We start from the raw sequence: 17,141 nt of genomic DNA on the forward strand, positions 1-17,141 counted from the left end.
CCCCCCATTCCCCAACCCACCTTTGGAACAGGTCACTGCTGCATCCTCCAGGCTCAAGGGCACCTCGTGAGTCAAGCATCCAAACACTGTCACATTTTCCTGGCGCACAGAGCTCTGGGAAGGGCAGATATGGAAGTGAGGCCATCACACCCTCCAATCCCAACCATCATCACCCCCAGACTCCTACACCTGTTAACCCACACCTTCACTGGAGAGCCCGTTCCTCAAGGCACCCTCCAGCTGAAGCTGCTCTCCTCCATTATTAGAACAGAAAAACTGAAAAACATCAGATCCTCCACAGCAGAAATCTTTCAAAGACTAACGAGAAGGCAGGTTCTGAATCTTGTCTTTGAGCAGAATTGTTTCAACTCTTTCCAAGCCAGAGAGAACACCCTCTTTGTCAGTCCTGATCTAGTTTACTGGAGGGAAGGAGGACTGTTGCCAGATGTAGAAACTAGTTACGGACACAGGTAATTGTAAGGTTTCCATCATCTTCACCTGGACCTGAAGGCAGGAGGCGTGTAAAGAAACTCACTCCCCTTCAGGTGAAGTGATCCTGGGTACTGAACCTAACGGAGTGGAGAAATTCATTGTAGCAGCCTGGCTGGGATTAAAAGGAACCACTTAGCCACAAGAGTAAATGTAAGGGACTGTCTACAAGAATAAAGGTAATGGGATGCCATAAGCTCACCTTATTCAAGAAGGATTTGAGACAGCTTATTAAACACATAAAACAGGATAAAATAAATGCATATAGGAAACTTAAAAACCAGGATAGAAAAATAAAGTCTGTCCCTAATGATTTCTAAGCAACCAAAGCAAAGAAGGAAGTATGATGAGTTACCAGATTTGTGAGTATATAGTATAAAAGTTCATCAGAGTCTCTGGAGAATCACAGCATCCAAAGGAGGGGGAGTTCTCAGATAAATTCCCATCAAAGAAGCACTGTGTGTTGCCATACATCTTATCCTTAACCCCAAAAGTGAATTTTATACAACTTGCTATAACTTCCCTCAACGCAAGCCCAAGGCAATATGCCAAAGCTTTATTCAGTGAAATTCATTCTACAAGGGAGTCAAAGAAAAATGTCCAATAGGTATGCAGTTTTCTGATCCAAATGTCCAGTTCTCGATCCAAGGGGGGAGGGGAATCAAACTATTTGGAGGGAAAAAATCAGAGTAGATGTGTCAATATACCTTTCAGAATATGCAGAACAGGACCCTGCCCTCAATTCAGTCTCATTGGATGCTGACAGAAATGGCTCAGAGGTACAGAAGGCTAGCTCTGCATGTGCATGAACCACATAAAACAGAGAAGGCCCAAACTAATAAATATTAGGCAATGCCCAAGGATGGAAATAAATTCTTCCATTAAGTTTCAAAATTTCACTGCAAAAATACAAGATGGGAATTGGCACCACTTCACATGCTCGAGGCATCAAAATGTACATTTCCTTAATTAAAAACTAGACAAAGCAGTTAATGTGGGAAAAGACTGGGAGGACGTGTACCAAAAAGTTATCAGTTGTGTGAGGGGGATGTTTTACCCTATTTTCCAAAGTGTTTGTGTTATCCTATTAATTTTTGTTAGGGTCTCACTCTGTCACCCAGACTGGAGTGCAGTGGCATGACTACAGGTACATGCCACCACACCCAACCAATTTTTAAAATTTTTTTTGTAGAGACAATGTCTCACTATATTTCCCAGGTTGGTCTCAAGCTCCTGGGCCCAAGCGATTATTCCGCCTCTGCCTCCCAAAATGCTGGGATTACCACTCCTGGCTGAATTACTCTTACAATAATAGTAATAATAAAGCAAATGTGTACAACTCTTTTGAAGAAAAAAAAAGGGAAGTAAAATAAAAAAGACCCAGGAATCTTAGTTCACCACAAGCTCCAGGTGATCCCACAGTGTGATGCAGCAGCTGAAAGAAATAACTCAATCTCGAGTTGCGCAAATGCAAGTCTTATTGCCTGACGCCTCAGTCAGACCACCCCATATCACTTATTTCAGAGACACAACGACAGGCAGAAGTATGACCAGAGGAGACAGCGAAGGATAAGGAGAGGTCCAAACACCAGGGCCCCTAAGACACAGAGGTTGTTCAGCTTTTGGGAGGTTGTGGATAACATCTGCAGGGTTGTGGAAATAAGAAAGGGAGGTAACACATGTGCCACATGAATGCAAGATGCTAAAAACAGGGGAAACTGATAGCCGGGCTCGGCGGCTCAGCCTGTAATCCCACGCCTTTGGGAGACTGAGGTGAGTGGATTGCCTGAGCCTGCAGGTTCGAGACCCGCCTGAGCAGCAAGACCTCATCTCTACAATAAATCAAAAATCAGCCAGGTGTGGTAGCGCATGCTTGTAATTCCGGCTACTTGGAAGGCTGAGGCGGAAGGATCGCCGGAGCCCAGCAGGTCGAGGCTGCGGTGGCTGGGAGCGGCCACTGCACTCCAGTCTGGGCAACAGAGTGAGACTCCAACTCAGAAAAAACAAAACAAAAACAGGGGAAACTGAGAGGGAAAAGAGGAGTTATATGAGAACTCTGTACTCTCTGCTCAATTTTTCTGTAAACCTAAATCTGCTCTAAAAAATAAAATCTATTAATTTTAATTAAAAACAGGAAATGGATAGATGTACTGGATATGGCTTCTGGGGCAAAACAAAGATCAGTAGGTAAAAATTCATGAAGGCAGATTGTGAAGAAATGTCAGGAATGTCTTTAGTAATCAAAGCTGCCCAAACATAAACTGTATGGCCTCAAGAGGTGGTGAACTCCCCATCATAGGACATTTGCAAGAAAAGGTTAACTGCCACAGAGAAAGGTTGTCAGTGAGCGGGAGGTAAGCCTACACCACTGGGAAAATGCAGACCCATCAGAGTTGACTTGGTTGACCCAGCCCATTTGTTGCAGACAGCACTCAGAGCATATTTGTTGACCAGAATTGGGCTGAGACATGGTCCCTAATTGTCAGGTTGGACGGAAGCAACCTGGACAGCCTTTCTGGAGGAGATAAAGGCCCCGCCCACTTGACACCTTCTCCAAGCTCCCCACAGTGCAACCTCCCCACTCTCCACAAAGAGTACCGCATTGAGCTGGAGCTCCAGGGTGAGGACACCTCCACTGTCCAACACAGGCAACAGCCTCAGGGCGAACACGGCTGGACGCTCTGGGGGAAGGGCCACACTGGGACCAAAGAAGATGTAGAAGTGGACGGAGAAGGTATCCAGCTCGTTGCGCAGAGTCGGGCGCACTGGCCAGCAGTGCTCAGGTGGGAATGTGGCCACAGACCCCTCTGCAGGAGTTCCAAGAGATGGTGGCTCTGGGGGCAGTGGCTGGATGCCCAGTGACTGGGGCATGTTCATGGCAGCTCCAGGGACCAGGACTCGGGACAGACCGGGCCGCGGGCACTCTGTGGGGCAGAGGAAACCAGAGCTGGAGCCTGTGGCCCTCATAGCCCTGATCTGACTCACAAACCAGAGCCAGGCAGGATTTAGCCAAGGGTAGGAAGGAGTGAGAACAAGAATCCAATGTCCCTGGGAGTGTAGGGCATCCAGGTTCACAGGAGTTTCCTAGTGGTGACAGCTAATGGAATGTCATATTGGAGGGAGTCAAGGCCATCTATCCCTCCCTGAAGGCAGTGAAGACACCGCTGAAACATAAGTCTGACACACTGTCTCACTGACTTGCCCGGGCTTTGGCAAGGACAGTGTCCCAGAGGTCCTGGTTGTCCCTGACTACCCCAGGAAACCGAAAGAGAGAATAAATCAAGGAGAGTAATGAGGTCCTTTAGTTGTCCCAAGTCAAGTGCCAAAAACAATGATCTGAAGGCCTTCCAATTGCTTGGCGCTCCAAGTGGGAGGACTTCAGGGAGTATGCAGGAGCCTGGGTAGAGTAGGGGTGAGTTCAGGGATGTGGAGGAGGAACATAGCCACCCAAGTCACTTTCCAACCACGGGTATCTGCAAAGGATGTGTGGCTGGGCAGATGTGGGGGTCTGACCTTGTAACCGAACACACAGCTGGAATCGGATGGTCCTTCCAGAGCCCCGGGATGGTGTTTCCACACGCACGTAGACCCAGTGCCCCCAGGGGGGCAGTGCCAGTTCCAGTTGGCATCCCGCTGCACCTCCACAGGCCACAGAGGTTGAGTTGTGCAGGGGAGGGGCCTTGGGACGTAGGCGCAGTGTCAGGGGGCAGGCAGATATCCCACGGCCCCCCACACACACCAGCTGCGCTGAAACCCTGTAAGTGAAGCTGGGCACAAAGACCCTGGGCAGAGGAGAGGTTGGGGGTCAGAAAGGACAGAGAGGTGAATGGAACACCAGGATGAGGACAACACTAGGAAGCAGGAGGCATGGGGAAGAGGTAGAATACACAAGGAACAGGTCTTCCCTCCGTGCTGGAAAAGAGGGAGGCAGGGATCCCACCCACTCTGGGGACTCTGGGTCCAGTTTGGCCAGAGGGAGAGCAGGACCAGGCAGGTAGGCCAAGAAGCCAGGACCGACCCTGCAACCTGCTTGAGACCAGAGAAGGAAGAAAGGGCCAGGTTTGGGGAGTATCAACTTACTTGTACAGGGCTGAGCGATTGTGAGGGGAGAGGGTTTGCTCTGAGGGACGGCCAGGAACCAGCACAGCAACGTCCAGCAAACGCCGGACAATCAGCTGCGGCTGAAGGAGGTACTGACACTCATCCTGGAGACCCTGAGACAAAAGCAGGGGTGGCGGGAGAGGGAAAGACAGCAGGGGTGCTACTAAACCAAGGCAAACAGAAGCTGCTGGACAGGCCAGAGAGAAACTCCCTCTGGCCTCCTGCTCCCAGGGCTCTGACAGAGGTCTAAGCTCTGGATCCTTCCTAAGTAGTCATTTCTGGCCACCTCTGTCCTTCCTTGGTCTGCAAGCTCTGCTGAGAACCTCAGCACTGACTGAGGTCTTCGGTCTCAAACCCAGAAGCATGCCTTGCTTGCCCCTTCTGCCAACCTAACCCCTCCTCCTGAGCATTCCCGGCCAGCCCCACAGCACTGTAGTCTCAAGCCACCCCAACCTCCAACCAGGCTCTCAGTAACTTAGAACACTGGCTCTTTTAGGGGGTTGGAAATCTTCAAGGCCTCCAGCCCAACTCCCTTGCCACCACCACCACCAGTCTGAACCTTTAATTTTCTTTTTCCCCACCCTGCCACCTCCCACGTGCTTGTCCAGTTTCTGCTTTAACACCCCCAGTGAAGGGCCACTCATTGCCTCCCAGGCAACCTCCAGACTTTAAGCAGCTTGAGAGCAGAAACCTTGTCTTATTTTATTTTTGTTTCTCTAGACACAGAGCTTAACATAGAGTGCACAACTCACAGATGAATGTTTGCTGAATAAATGAATCAATAAATGAATCAGCCTAACTGGGGGCTGCTCTGACCTTTAGGAAGCCAGAGCCTGTCGTCTTTGACTCCCCTCCCCTTGCTCTGCCCTCAGGGGACCCACAGACACGTCTGCTCCTTCAGCCTGAGACTGTGTTTCTTCTATTACTGGAGGAGGAGGAGAACCACCACAACCCTCCCAGCTTCTCCTGGATAAAAACCCCAGCCCCTTCTCCACTCTCTTGACACCACTCCCAGCCACACAGCCTCTCACTCCTCAGAGAGCATGGTCTCATTTGTTGTAGCTCCTCTTCTGCAGAATTTGCAGCTATATGAGCCCATTCAGGGGAGGCAGGGGCTCCCAATCAGGCTTCTCTAACCTTCTGGACAAACGACCTCATGCTGGCCCAAAAAACCAGAGGCTACTATTCACTTATGTGGTTATTCTGACCAGGACATACTTCCAAACTCTGTTCTGGGACGAAAGTTCCAGGTCCTTACACCCCCTGGGTTCCATGGCTCAGAAGCCATGGCAAGGCGCTGACTCCCAGCAAAGCTCCAGAAGGCTGGAAGGAGATCCGTGCCCTCTTTTTCCCCCCTAATCAATGCATGCCCAGTGCCTAGCATACCACCTGGCACATTTGGGTGCTAAAAAAAAAAATGTTATTGAGTCAAAAAACAGGTATCCAAAAGAGGGTCCCTCCAGACAGCTCCTGAACCGAACTAGATGCTCAGAAATTTGCATCTCTGATATTCAAAGCAGATGCCCTATATCTTTGGTGTCAAACCCAAAGGACCAGAAATACTCTCACAAGTAATTTCGCATCCTAAGGCAAGAATCACCACAACAATCTTTCAATAAATGAGTCCCAAAGGCGGGGGGCATGCTTTGGAGGGAGCCCATTTCCTCACTAGATAGTCTAGGGAAAGAAACACTTTGCTCCACATTTTGCTTATGGTTGACTTAACTAAAGGGTCAGTGAAAATGACCTGTCTAGTTAAAGACATACTTCTTCCTTAAACCGTATAGCATCCAATCCCACTCCCTGAATGTAGAGGGTGTGTTTAGTCAGTGGAGACAGGGACCCTAAGATGGGGCCAGAGAAAGAGCACCCTGAGTCAGGTCCTAAAGAGCTGCTAGGCTGAAGCCAAGTGAGAGAGTCCAAACAGTCAACAGGCTAAACCAACATCAGCCATCATGGAAGGAGCACAGCCACAGCAAGGAAGCTGGAGAAACTAGGAGACGCAAAAGTGAGATGTGGATGGGATATAGCCTGAAAGATCCTGGAGTGGAAGGCAAGGTAGATGGATTCCTAGAATTCCTTGTATGCGTGGGCTAGGTTCCTTCAGAACAGCCTGGGCAGGGTAGCCAGTGCCAGGCTCTGGGTAGGGCCTGCAAACTGAAGATGCCTGAAGACACACAGCCTTCTCTGTGAGACTAGTCCAGTACCCAGTAGAGCCCCTGCCCACAGTCAGTCAGCACCAACCAATGTGGAAGTAAATGAGTGTGGACAGACTGCAAGGGCAAAGGTGGAAGCAGAGAGACTATTTAGGAAGGTACTTTGGTGGCATCAGAGAGAGCTGAGGGAAGGTATGCTAAGAGAGAAAATGTAGAGAAGGGGCTTGGGGCAGCCAGTTTGGGGGTGTATGGACATATGCTTATCTGATGGCCAGTCTCCATTGCTAGTTAGGAATCATTTTAAGTACAAAAGGTATAGGTTATGCTTCTTCACATGACAAGGTTTCCTTCCCCTGCTTGCTGAAATAATTTTGTACTCCAAATTGAGACTGGCACTAGCGTACAGTGCCTGTTTGTGTGTCCATCCCTGTCATTCTTCTACGAGGAAATGAATAACTGATGGCTATAATATTCAAGCATTTTAGGAGACTAACAAAGTTCATAACTACAAAGAACACAACTTTCTACAGCCACCACAACTGTCTTTACACCTTCTTACTAGTGGTAAAAATGAGCACAGTCATTAATCTGATTCAGTCATTAATCTGATAATCTTTTTGTAGCATATAAAAACAAGAAGTAAACCTATATAAACCTAAAATTATGCTAGACTGTATCTAGGCATCCAAGAAGTATCAATTAGCTCCTTTCCAGTGTGCATGGAAGTCTTATCTGATTTGAACTCATAAAGAGACAAAAAGGCAAATAAAAAAGATTAACAAACCAGATTCTCTGTCATCTCTTACCCAAGAGAGAATAAACTATTAACACAAAAGAAAAAGGAAAAAAGAAAAGAAAATGGAGAGAAGTAGATGCACTCAGGGCATGATTTAGAAGTAGCGTCAACAAGACTTGTTCTTTATGGATTGGTTGTGAGGAAATAAGAGGGAAAGAAAAATCGAGGATGGCACCTAAATTTTGGGCTTGAGCAACTGGTAGATGACAGTGCTGTTTACTAAGAAGAAGACGACAATGACAAGAGAAAGAAGAGACTTGAACTGGGAGAAATGAAATGGGAATTGAAGTGTTTTTTTACTTTTAACTTTGTTTTCATTTGTACATGCTAAGTTTGACACATTTCTTAGACATCCAATTGGAAATGTCAAGTAAGCAGTTGGATACAAACTGTGAGAGTCAAATTAGGACTGGCTGAATACTCTTGGAAGGCATTAACTTATAGATGGAATTTAAAACTATTTTGTTGGGGACACCAAGCAAGAGAATGGACAAATAAAAAAGAAGTTGTCCCAACACCAAACACTGGGCCACCACAACACGTAGATCAAGCAGAGGAGACACCAGGAGAGGAGAGAGAGGAGTGGGCAGTGGGCGGGAGGAAAACCAGGGAAGTTCCCTAGTGTCACAAAGGCCAAGAGGAGAAAGTGTTTCAAGAAGGAAAAAGTATGGTAACGAACTAGTTAACAGCTAGTTACTAGTCAACTCTGGGAAGGGTGACCGGGGACTGGGAGGAAAAGAGAAGATGACTTACTTTCCACTGTATCCCTTTTGTACCTTTTGAATGTTGTGCCAGGTACATACATTACCTATTTGAAATATAAATAAAATAATTTAGGAGGAGGAAAAGCAGAAGGAGCACTATTAGCAAATTTTAACCACTTTGGTTGAGATATTGAGTCATGCCTGGTCCTAGTTGATGGATTTGACAGAATCCTTTCTTCTGTACAGTCTGCTTCTTTGTTTTCCATGTGGTTGTTTTCATTATTTTACTTACTTTTTTAACATTATTTCTTATTATTACATTATTTCTGCTTACTTTCAAATCCTCAGCCTGGGAAGAGAAAGCATTCTCTTTCCTGTGCCCCAGACATTTGGGAGAACTTTCCCCTAATGAGTCATCTGGGTGCCAAATGGTATCCACAGCCCCTTGGGGCAGACTGGAAACTGGGCAGCTTAGAATGAACACATGCTCCAATACAGGAATGGCAAGGAGATGGAGCATGGGGGCGAGTGGTTAATAGGAAGAAAGGACGAGAAATGAGATCAATTTGGAACACTATGTTTGAGAAGGTGGGAGAAGGGCAATAAACGTGTCAAGCTCCCACCATGTTCCAGGCTCGGTGCTAGCTGCTTGGGATATGTAGTGAATAACACAGACATGAGGTCCAGCAGAAGCATGAGACTAGAGCTCGTGAAGTAGCCTGGACCAAGTAAGCCACTTCCTTTTCAAAGTTCCCTATCACTCTCAGGATACAGTTCAAACATCTGGGCTCTTCATGATCTGGCCTCAGAGCTCAGCCCTCTACCTCCCTCACCTACCCAACACCAGTTCACACTGAACCACTTCAGTTCCCTCTTCCAAGCTGTGGCCCATGCTTTGCCCACCACCAGAATGCCTTTCCCTGCCTTTTCAACCTCAAGCCTCATTTCCTAATGGTTTCCTAAACCTCTACCACACTAGCAAGCTAAGTTAGCCATCTCTCTTTGATCCTCTTAAAACACCTCCTGGATCTCCCTAATATACATCTTCTTTTATCTCTGTGTCCCTAGCACCCAAGCCAATGCCTGGCACAAAGCAGGTGATAAAGGACTAAGGCTAAAGGGAGATCTGAGCTCATCCCCAAAGCTGAGGAAGGCCCTAGAAACAGCACTGCCTTCTTATCACTGGAACCGTTAAGTCCCCCACAAAGGATATCCCTGAACCCACATACAAGGGGGTAACCCAAAAACCCGGAATTTATTTATAAAAAATTGTGTATTTATTCTTACATGTTTAAACCTCGGTCACCTTCAAAGTACTCTCCTTTTGAGCAATACACCTATTGCGATGCTTTTTCAACACTCAAACTATTTCTGAACTCTTCAATTTTGGTGTCTTTTAGTGTTTCTACTGTTTTTTGTTTCACCTCTTCCATATCAACAAAATGTTTCCCTTTGAGGACTTTTTCATCAGGGAAACAAAAAAGTTGCTCAGGACAAGACTGGGTGAACAGGGAGGATAGAGCATAGGGGACATGCCGTTTGGGGTCAAAAATTGCTGAACACTCAGCATAATGTGGGCAGGTGCACTTGTAAATCACCCATCATAAAATGGGCAAACACAATAAAAGAAAATCCCCAAAAAAGAAAACTCACTGAAGTAGAATGCAGCCTCTCACAATAATACTAGCTGGTACACTAATGCCAATGGGTTCCTAGAGCACTTACCTAGCAGGAGAAGCCTGTACTACAAGGGGCCCAATCTCCAAAAGATAATTCGTTTTTTGGGTGGTTCCTATAACTTCCTATGTTTGTCAAGGCTCACAGCAAGCAAAACCATGGCACAAGGAGGAAACAAGTTGAGACAATGGGGTGATGTTCTGAACAATGAACCCACAGGCTTGAGTCTGGGAAGGCAGCCAGGGTCTGGAGAGCTTAAGAATCTTTAGTGGCCCATAAAAGATTACAGAAGTTAATCAAATTCTTAGAAGGACCAGACACAAGATCCTTGCCCCCTCAGCATCTAGAGCAGGCCTGACTAAAGTGCTACATCTCCCATGGGGTCTAGACACACTGCCACTCATGGGCAAGGTAGACCTGGGCCCACTTCTCTCTAGTCTCACTACACCCCTGGGGATCTCTGCTGGCTAGGGCTCCAGTTGTGGTACCATGTCCTTCAGGCCCCACTTGCTGTACCTGGATGCAAATGGACAAAGGGATCTTTTCTCATTGCCTAGCTCCCTTAGGTCTGGGCACTTTGAATTATCCTGTAGGTCCTGAGCAGCCTTTCTCTGTACTTCTCTTATTTTCATTGTTCCAACCTGACTGCCATGAGCAACCCTGACCACTCCCAAGTAGGCCTCAGTTGTCATAATCCCAACCCAGGCCTAGGCCCCAGGTTCCTCCTGCTCACCCAGAAAGGTTTATTAGATAAGCAGAGCCAAGTTTCAGTAGAATTTTTCCTTATCTGTTCTCACAAAGTGAGTCAAGGAGCAGAACTGGGATCAGGGATAGGCTCGTTGGGATATGACCAAAGATCTATTAAGATATTCCTTTTAATAGAAGAATCCTTAGTTTTTATGGGAGTCAAGGGCTACCTAGAACCCAGAGCCTTTTCCAGGTGTGCTCCCAACATGATCTCAAGCCAGAGGGCTCCCAGGCCTTGACAGGGATTCTCTTATACATCACTCAGAGGAAAAAACAGCTCTGTCATTGAGGACTAGAGACAGTGTCTCAGCTGTAGCACCCATCTCTGACAACAGCAATGCCTGTGCACTTATCCTTGTGCAAGTCCCAGCTCATTCAAAGGCATTATTAACACCATTTCTGAATGCTGGGCTACAGCAGAAGAGGTGTGACACAGTCACAGAGTCCCTGTCCTCAAGGAATTTGGCCTGGAGAGATATTCCAAGTCAAATCTTCACCTGACTGAGAATTTCTGCCCTCTCAATTCTCAGTGACCAAACCCCACTAGCTTTCTTGTTCTACAACGCCCTGCTCTTTAAATCCTTGCTCTGCTCACACTCAGTCTTCGCCCTGACTACAGCCCCTACACACATAGCCATCACACCCTCACAATAGCTAGCTCATTACACCCTCACTCTCCTCCAGTGAGTGGGAAACTTATCCAGCCCCTCACTACAAGGAGGAAGCCTGGGTTGTCTAACACAGGAGAGTGGCAGGAAAAGAATGTAGCATTTCCTTCCCCTCCAAACCACAGAAGTATCCTGACCTTTCAACCTGCCCTTCAGACTTTAACAACCTCTGCTCTGTGAAATCAGTGCTTGGGTGGCTGATACACAGAGGAAAGTGAGGCAACAGTCAGGATGAACTCCAGCTGCCCAAAGCCTCCTTTGAACAGGAAAGGGCTTCTCTTATGGTCTTCCACAGGGTGTGGGAAGCTGTCTGAAATTATGTTGGAATGCATTCTCCCAGATGAACTAAAGACTAGGCTGTGGCCTAAGAAAGTCTTGAGGGATAGTGCCAATCAACATGTAGAATAAGTCCAGTCCTGAGTTTGTGCAGCAGATCTGATGAGTCCATAGTTGGCTTCTGATGACCTTGATTAACACTTACGCCTTCCAGTAGAAAGATACACTACTCCATGATGCCAGAGCCTCTGATTCCAGATTCTCGACTATCCCTTCAGCTTACCTGGCCCACTACGTCCTCCTACGATTCCCAAATTGCTTCCTGCAGATCGTGGCCTCTGGCTTACCAGGTAACCTGGCTGACCTCTAGCCATGCCCCTCCCCAGCCACCCCTGTGCTGTTGCCCACCTTGGCACAAGCCTGGTGTACCAGGTAGCCTGTGGTGGGAATTCAACAGAGATGGGGGCAGCTCTGGACCCTCCTGCCCTGGGCAGCATCAACCCACCTTGACAGAGATGTGGCCGTGGGCCTGGGGAAGGTGGGCAGCCAAGAACCAGTCCCCAGGTAAGGGGCTGCTGACGTTAAAGATGCCTGAGGTGCGGTTGGGCAGTGTCCAGCTGAGGGTCAGTGAGAAAACCCCAGGCACAGCTGTGTCCCCTGGGAAGTGTGTGTGCAGGGGATTGATGACAGGGGGTGCCCCGGACCGGAAATACCTGGGGGACCAGAATTAGGAGAGGAGGAAAGCAGGCAATGGGGTGGGAGGTGGGAAATGGGGAAAAGAAAGGAGAACTGTCACTCATCACCAGTAAAACAAGTGGATTCCCTATACTGATACATACAACAAATTGGTTTCAGGTCAGGGGTTAGGCCAGAAAGGACGAGAGGTCAGCTCAGGCACTCACAGAACCATACAGTAGTCAGGAAGTGGTCAGGTGACAGAGGTCATGGCCCTCACTCAGTCACACTTCAAACTGGACAAAGGTCAGGGTCAGAGTCAGGAGGTCAGTTTGGATACTCATAAAGTCACACTTTAGTTTGGAACGTGGTCAGGGGTTGGAAGTGGGGGTGGGGAGGTTAACTCAGACACTCACACAGTCACACTTTGGTCTGGGCAGTGGTCCCCAAAGGTTCCCCCCTGCTCCTTGAAGATGATGAGATTCCAAACAGCCAGGAACGTGTCCTCAGGAACATGGAAGTGGAAGAGCTCGGTGCTGGCAAAGGAGCGGAAAGGACTCAGCTTGCGGGGTGAGCAGGTGGAGTAATCAGTCAGGAAAAGGCCTCCTGGGAAGCAGGAGAAAGAGAAAGGAGCAGGGCAGGACAGAGGGCATTTCCATTAAGTAGCAGGCATGCCAGTCTTCCTCACCAATAGCACCAACTCAACAAATGCTCTCCTCTGAGCCAGGAACTGGGTCTCATGCTGCCCTAGCCATCATCTGGCTTAAACCCTACATTGGTCATAAAAAAAGAAAAAAAAAATCTCTTTTTACAGATAAGGAAACTGAGGCTCACACCTAGACCAAACTGAGGATTCAAACTAGCTGTCTAAATTCAAAACCAAGACGCTCTTTATGACTTCACAGTTGCCCTTCACTTAGGAGCCATTTTTCTCCTCTTACCAAGCCTAACAAAACAGAGGTGTGGAAGGTGTGGGGGGGGTGTGGCATGGGCCACTGAGCAGGCTAGAACTCTACTTGGGGGCTTGAGAGTCAGCATGAAGCTGTGTAACTTCCTTGTTTATTTTCTTCCCCTTTCTGTTCCCCTGTGGTTAGGAACAGTAAAAAACCCTCAGAAGCATCACAAGAGCTGTCTGTATACTGGCTCAGGGCAGAAGAGGGGAGGGAAAAGTGTGGTAAGGCTGCCAGGGGCCTGCTTGGGTGGCAGAAGTACAGGCCACCATGAGAGTTCCCAGGAAAGGAGAGTCATCAGGCCCTCTAGGGTCAGAATGTGCAGCCAGAGGGAGGCCCAGTCAGGCAGTCAGTTGGTGACACAGTGGAATTCTCAGACCACTTGGGAATATTCAGAGCAGGCCAGGTTGAGAGGTGGGGAGGAAGTGGTCATCTCTAGCTGAAATGCCCAGATACCCGATCATGACTGTCAGGAGCAGAGCAAGGTAAGCAGAAGTCATGTCAGCAGCCCTAGATTGGCCTGTACTCATGCTCAAAGACTGTGGTTACACCCAAGGACTAGCTGTCCAGTTCAGACCACATGATCAGTCTCAACTGTCAGCAAGGAAGACCTGCCACCTTGCAAGCTGAGCACTGCCAGGAACCCAGAGGGGCTCACAGAACAGCATTCAGAGAGTGGCAGAGTTGCACCCAAGTGCAATGAAGGGAAATGGAACCAACTAATGGTGCGATGAAGGGAAATGGAATCAACTAATGGGGAAGATAGGTTTCCTAGGAGCCCTGGCTAGGACAGCTGGGAGGCAGAAGGCCAAGAGTTGAACAGCCTGGATACTATTGTTAGAAGAAACCAGAACGCCAGAGCATCCTCTGCTGGGGTTAGGGAAAGGCTGCTCCTCCAAAGCTAGTACCAGGGATGGTTCATCTGATCAGCCATTGCTACTGTTAGAAGAAATAGTGGTTAGTCCCTCAGTACAGACCCTCCAAGACGTAGTGGTGAAAAGCAGCTAATGACCTTTGGGAAACATGGACAGATAAGCACAAAGATCTCTGTGGTTTAAAGGACCATAGTATGACCTGGAAAACTGGATAACTTACTTAGCCATCCCCAAAGTGGCCAGAAGCTACAGAGGTCACAGAATAGGCTGGTGGGAAAAAGGAGTGAGCAGCAGCTGGGAATGCTGGGAGGAGCCTGAAAATTTCTGAGGGCAGATGCCTGGAAAGGGTCCACAGCCCAAGCTTTGGTTTAAGGTTTGATCAGATCTTACCAAGGAAGTATGAGTAAGGCTCTGGCCAAGCTCAGATGAATCTGTCCTGGGTGTCCCAGTACTTCTGTGAAGCTAGGATGATTCCCCACCACCATCCAAGCCACACACACAAACACAAACACACACACACACACACGCGTGCACACACACACACACACACAGGCTGAGGCTGGCCTTTCTAGTGTCAGCGCTAGGTAGAAGAAAAGGTCATTTCTTGGAATGGCAAGGCACGCCTGGGTTATCAACTGCAGTCAACTAAGCTCCAAAAAAAGACTGATTGGGGTGGCATCAGGAGATTCAAGAGGTAACTTCCATTCTTGAAATGAGATGGAGGCCAACAATAAACATTGTGCAGCCTTGTGCTATGATGGTCCTGTGACACTGCCAATCTCTCCTCAGACAAAATCCATCACCACCATTAAGTCACAGGGTGCCCTGTACTCCAGGCCATGGTTGCCAAGGCATTATAACTATTAACAGCATCAACAGCAGCCCTGCCTGCAGTTGGGCCCATATGGTAGACTTTTCCAACTTCATTACAATTCTCCCCAAAGCATCAGAACCCACTCCTGGGCAATCATGTTTTTATCCACAACCTTCAGCTGTATATGCTCTGTGGCTATCAGTTACCCTCCTCCCGAGCCAGCCCAGTGCTTACTCGATTGGTTCATGAACAAACAAGCCATAATGACAGGGATTGGACTCCCCTTCACCAAAACTGAAAACCTGACTGGCTACTGCCTCTGCTGAGTGCCCAGCTTGCCGGCAGCAGTAATCAACGCTGAGCACCCCCACAGCTTCTACCTTCACGGAGATTGGTTGGGGGTGGATGGATTACTTCTCTATGTTGGGGTGGACACCCAACACTGCTTTCATCCTAGGAACTATCCACTTCTGAGAGAGGGTCTCCAGCCCCTCCACAGCTTCATTGATCTGTCCAAATGAGGAGCAGGCAGAGCTGAAGAGGAATGTGCGTGAACCACATGTCCCCTCCTCTTCACACAATAGCATACACACTCAGAAGATACATCAGCTCACATACACCCCACACTCAAGCATGGAAACCAACACACATTCCCACAGATCCTTCAGTTATACACACAGACACATTAGTGACTAGACATCTCTGCAGGGGCTGTGATCTTTTGCGTGCACTGATCTCCTCAAGATTGTACACGAATCAGGCCCCCAGAGCTCACTGAAACCCACCCCCCACCCCCGGATGCTCTATTATCTGTTATTGCCAAAGACTCCGCCAGGCACATCTCCATCCTCTCTAGAATGCCATCCACCAGAGGGGAGTGGGGACTGGGGCCATGAAGACTATAATCATTTCATGAAGGGACCATCTTTATGGCACATCCCCTGGACCAGGACCCCCTTCTCCTCTCACACTCCACCCATTAAAAAATTGGATCTTTCCCTTTCCTAGTCAAGTCACTTTCTCACTGGATGGTGGCCCTTGGCTGACACCTGGCAGATGAGGAACAGTTTGTGGATGAAGCCCCCTCGTGGGCAAATAGGGGAGAAGAGAGGTTGTGCTTTAAGCCTTTGCCCATTTGGGTCTGTTTTTCTATTAAGCACATCCTGCAGTGGAAAATAAAAACCACTAGTATGGGATAGGAATTATTAGGAAACCTTTTTCCCCAGCCCCAGCACTACTATTTACAATCTGTATGACACTGGACAAGTTGCTCCCTCACTGAGCCTCAGTTTCCCTATCTGTAAAATGGTCTCTGAGTTTCAACCCTGCTCTAAAATTATCAGGAATAATTCCTAGGCACATCAAGCCTCTTTGGAACAGGACTCATTACAAGAAGAAAACTCATAATCGCAACTAATCCATGTCCATCTGTTTGCTACATGTTATCTTCACAACTGTTTCCTTAACCCTGTTTGAATGCATACCCCATGTCTCAAAGGTTTAGGTCTCTGGTGTGGGACTATGCCTCCCCCATCAAACTCTGAGAGAAAGAGCAAAGCCCTCAAGGCTTCCCTGGGAAAGCAAGAGTCAAAGTGGGGTCAGGATAGACACCAGGAAAGAAAACCTTGGAGTCTCTGTCCTAGAAACTAGAGACACCTGCTGAACCACAAACCCTATTTCCCTTCTTCTGACCCTGCCAATTCCTCTGTTGCATAAGACCTCACTCCTCCCTGTGTCTCCCCACTTGCTCCCCAGCGATCTAGTTCCCCAGGTCCCACCTCTCCTGAATCTCTCCAGCCCACTCCTCCCTGCACAGACCCCATTCCTGTCTCAATCTTTCCTGCTTCTGCACTCACCAGCCCCTGGGCCAAGGACAGAGAACAGCAACAGCAGCAATAGGGCTGGCGGCAGCTGAAGCCCAGACCTGAGTCTAGGCTGGGAGAGGGGCAAAGTATGAGAGAGTGGGGGGACTAGTGGGAAAGACTTGGGTAGACACAGAGGTGAGGGCAAAGGCTGAGCTAACAGGATGGGCTGGGTTGGGCACTGGGGCTTAAACAAGGGCAGGGCGTGGGATGGAAGGAGGGGTTGCGATGGGGACCGAAGCAAAGGCCGGGGTTGAGCCAAGGCCTTAAGCAAACACTGGGAATGGGGTTGGGACAGGGGCTGGGCTGAGATTTGTGAGGGCCGAGGCGGGGATGGGGGCCAGGCCAGGG

At 48.4% G+C, this 17,141-nt stretch overlaps 1 protein-coding gene across 2 annotated transcripts in view; it reads right to left on the reverse strand.

The window, feature by feature from the left end:
• The window catches only part of TMEM8B (transmembrane protein 8B), a 28,310-nt gene that overhangs the window by 10,478 nt on the left and 691 nt on the right, over positions 1-17,141 (reverse strand). Inside the window, exons 1-7 of one of the 2 annotated variants that reach the window (XM_008063145.2) lie at positions 16,785-17,135; positions 12,706-12,895; positions 12,120-12,327; positions 4,570-4,703; positions 4,003-4,271; positions 3,088-3,413; positions 21-114 (exon numbers count right to left, since the gene is read on the reverse strand). In XM_008063145.2, coding sequence (XP_008061336.2) covers positions 21-114; positions 3,088-3,366 — 373 coding nt within the window. In that variant the 5' untranslated portion in view covers positions 3,367-3,413; positions 4,003-4,271; positions 4,570-4,703; ... (1 more) ...; positions 12,706-12,895; positions 16,785-17,135. Of the gene's footprint in view, positions 1-20; positions 115-3,087; positions 3,414-4,002; positions 4,272-4,569; positions 4,704-12,119; positions 12,328-12,705; positions 12,896-16,784; positions 17,136-17,141 lie in introns of those variants that run through there. The other variant, XM_021715068.1, reaches the window with a different exon arrangement.

The sequence above is a fragment of the Carlito syrichta genome, unplaced genomic scaffold (genome assembly GCF_000164805.1).
Source record: "Carlito syrichta isolate Samal-C Ts95f unplaced genomic scaffold, Tarsius_syrichta-2.0.1 Scaffold306593, whole genome shotgun sequence".
Classification (NCBI taxonomy): Eukaryota; Metazoa; Chordata; class Mammalia; order Primates; family Tarsiidae; genus Carlito; species Carlito syrichta.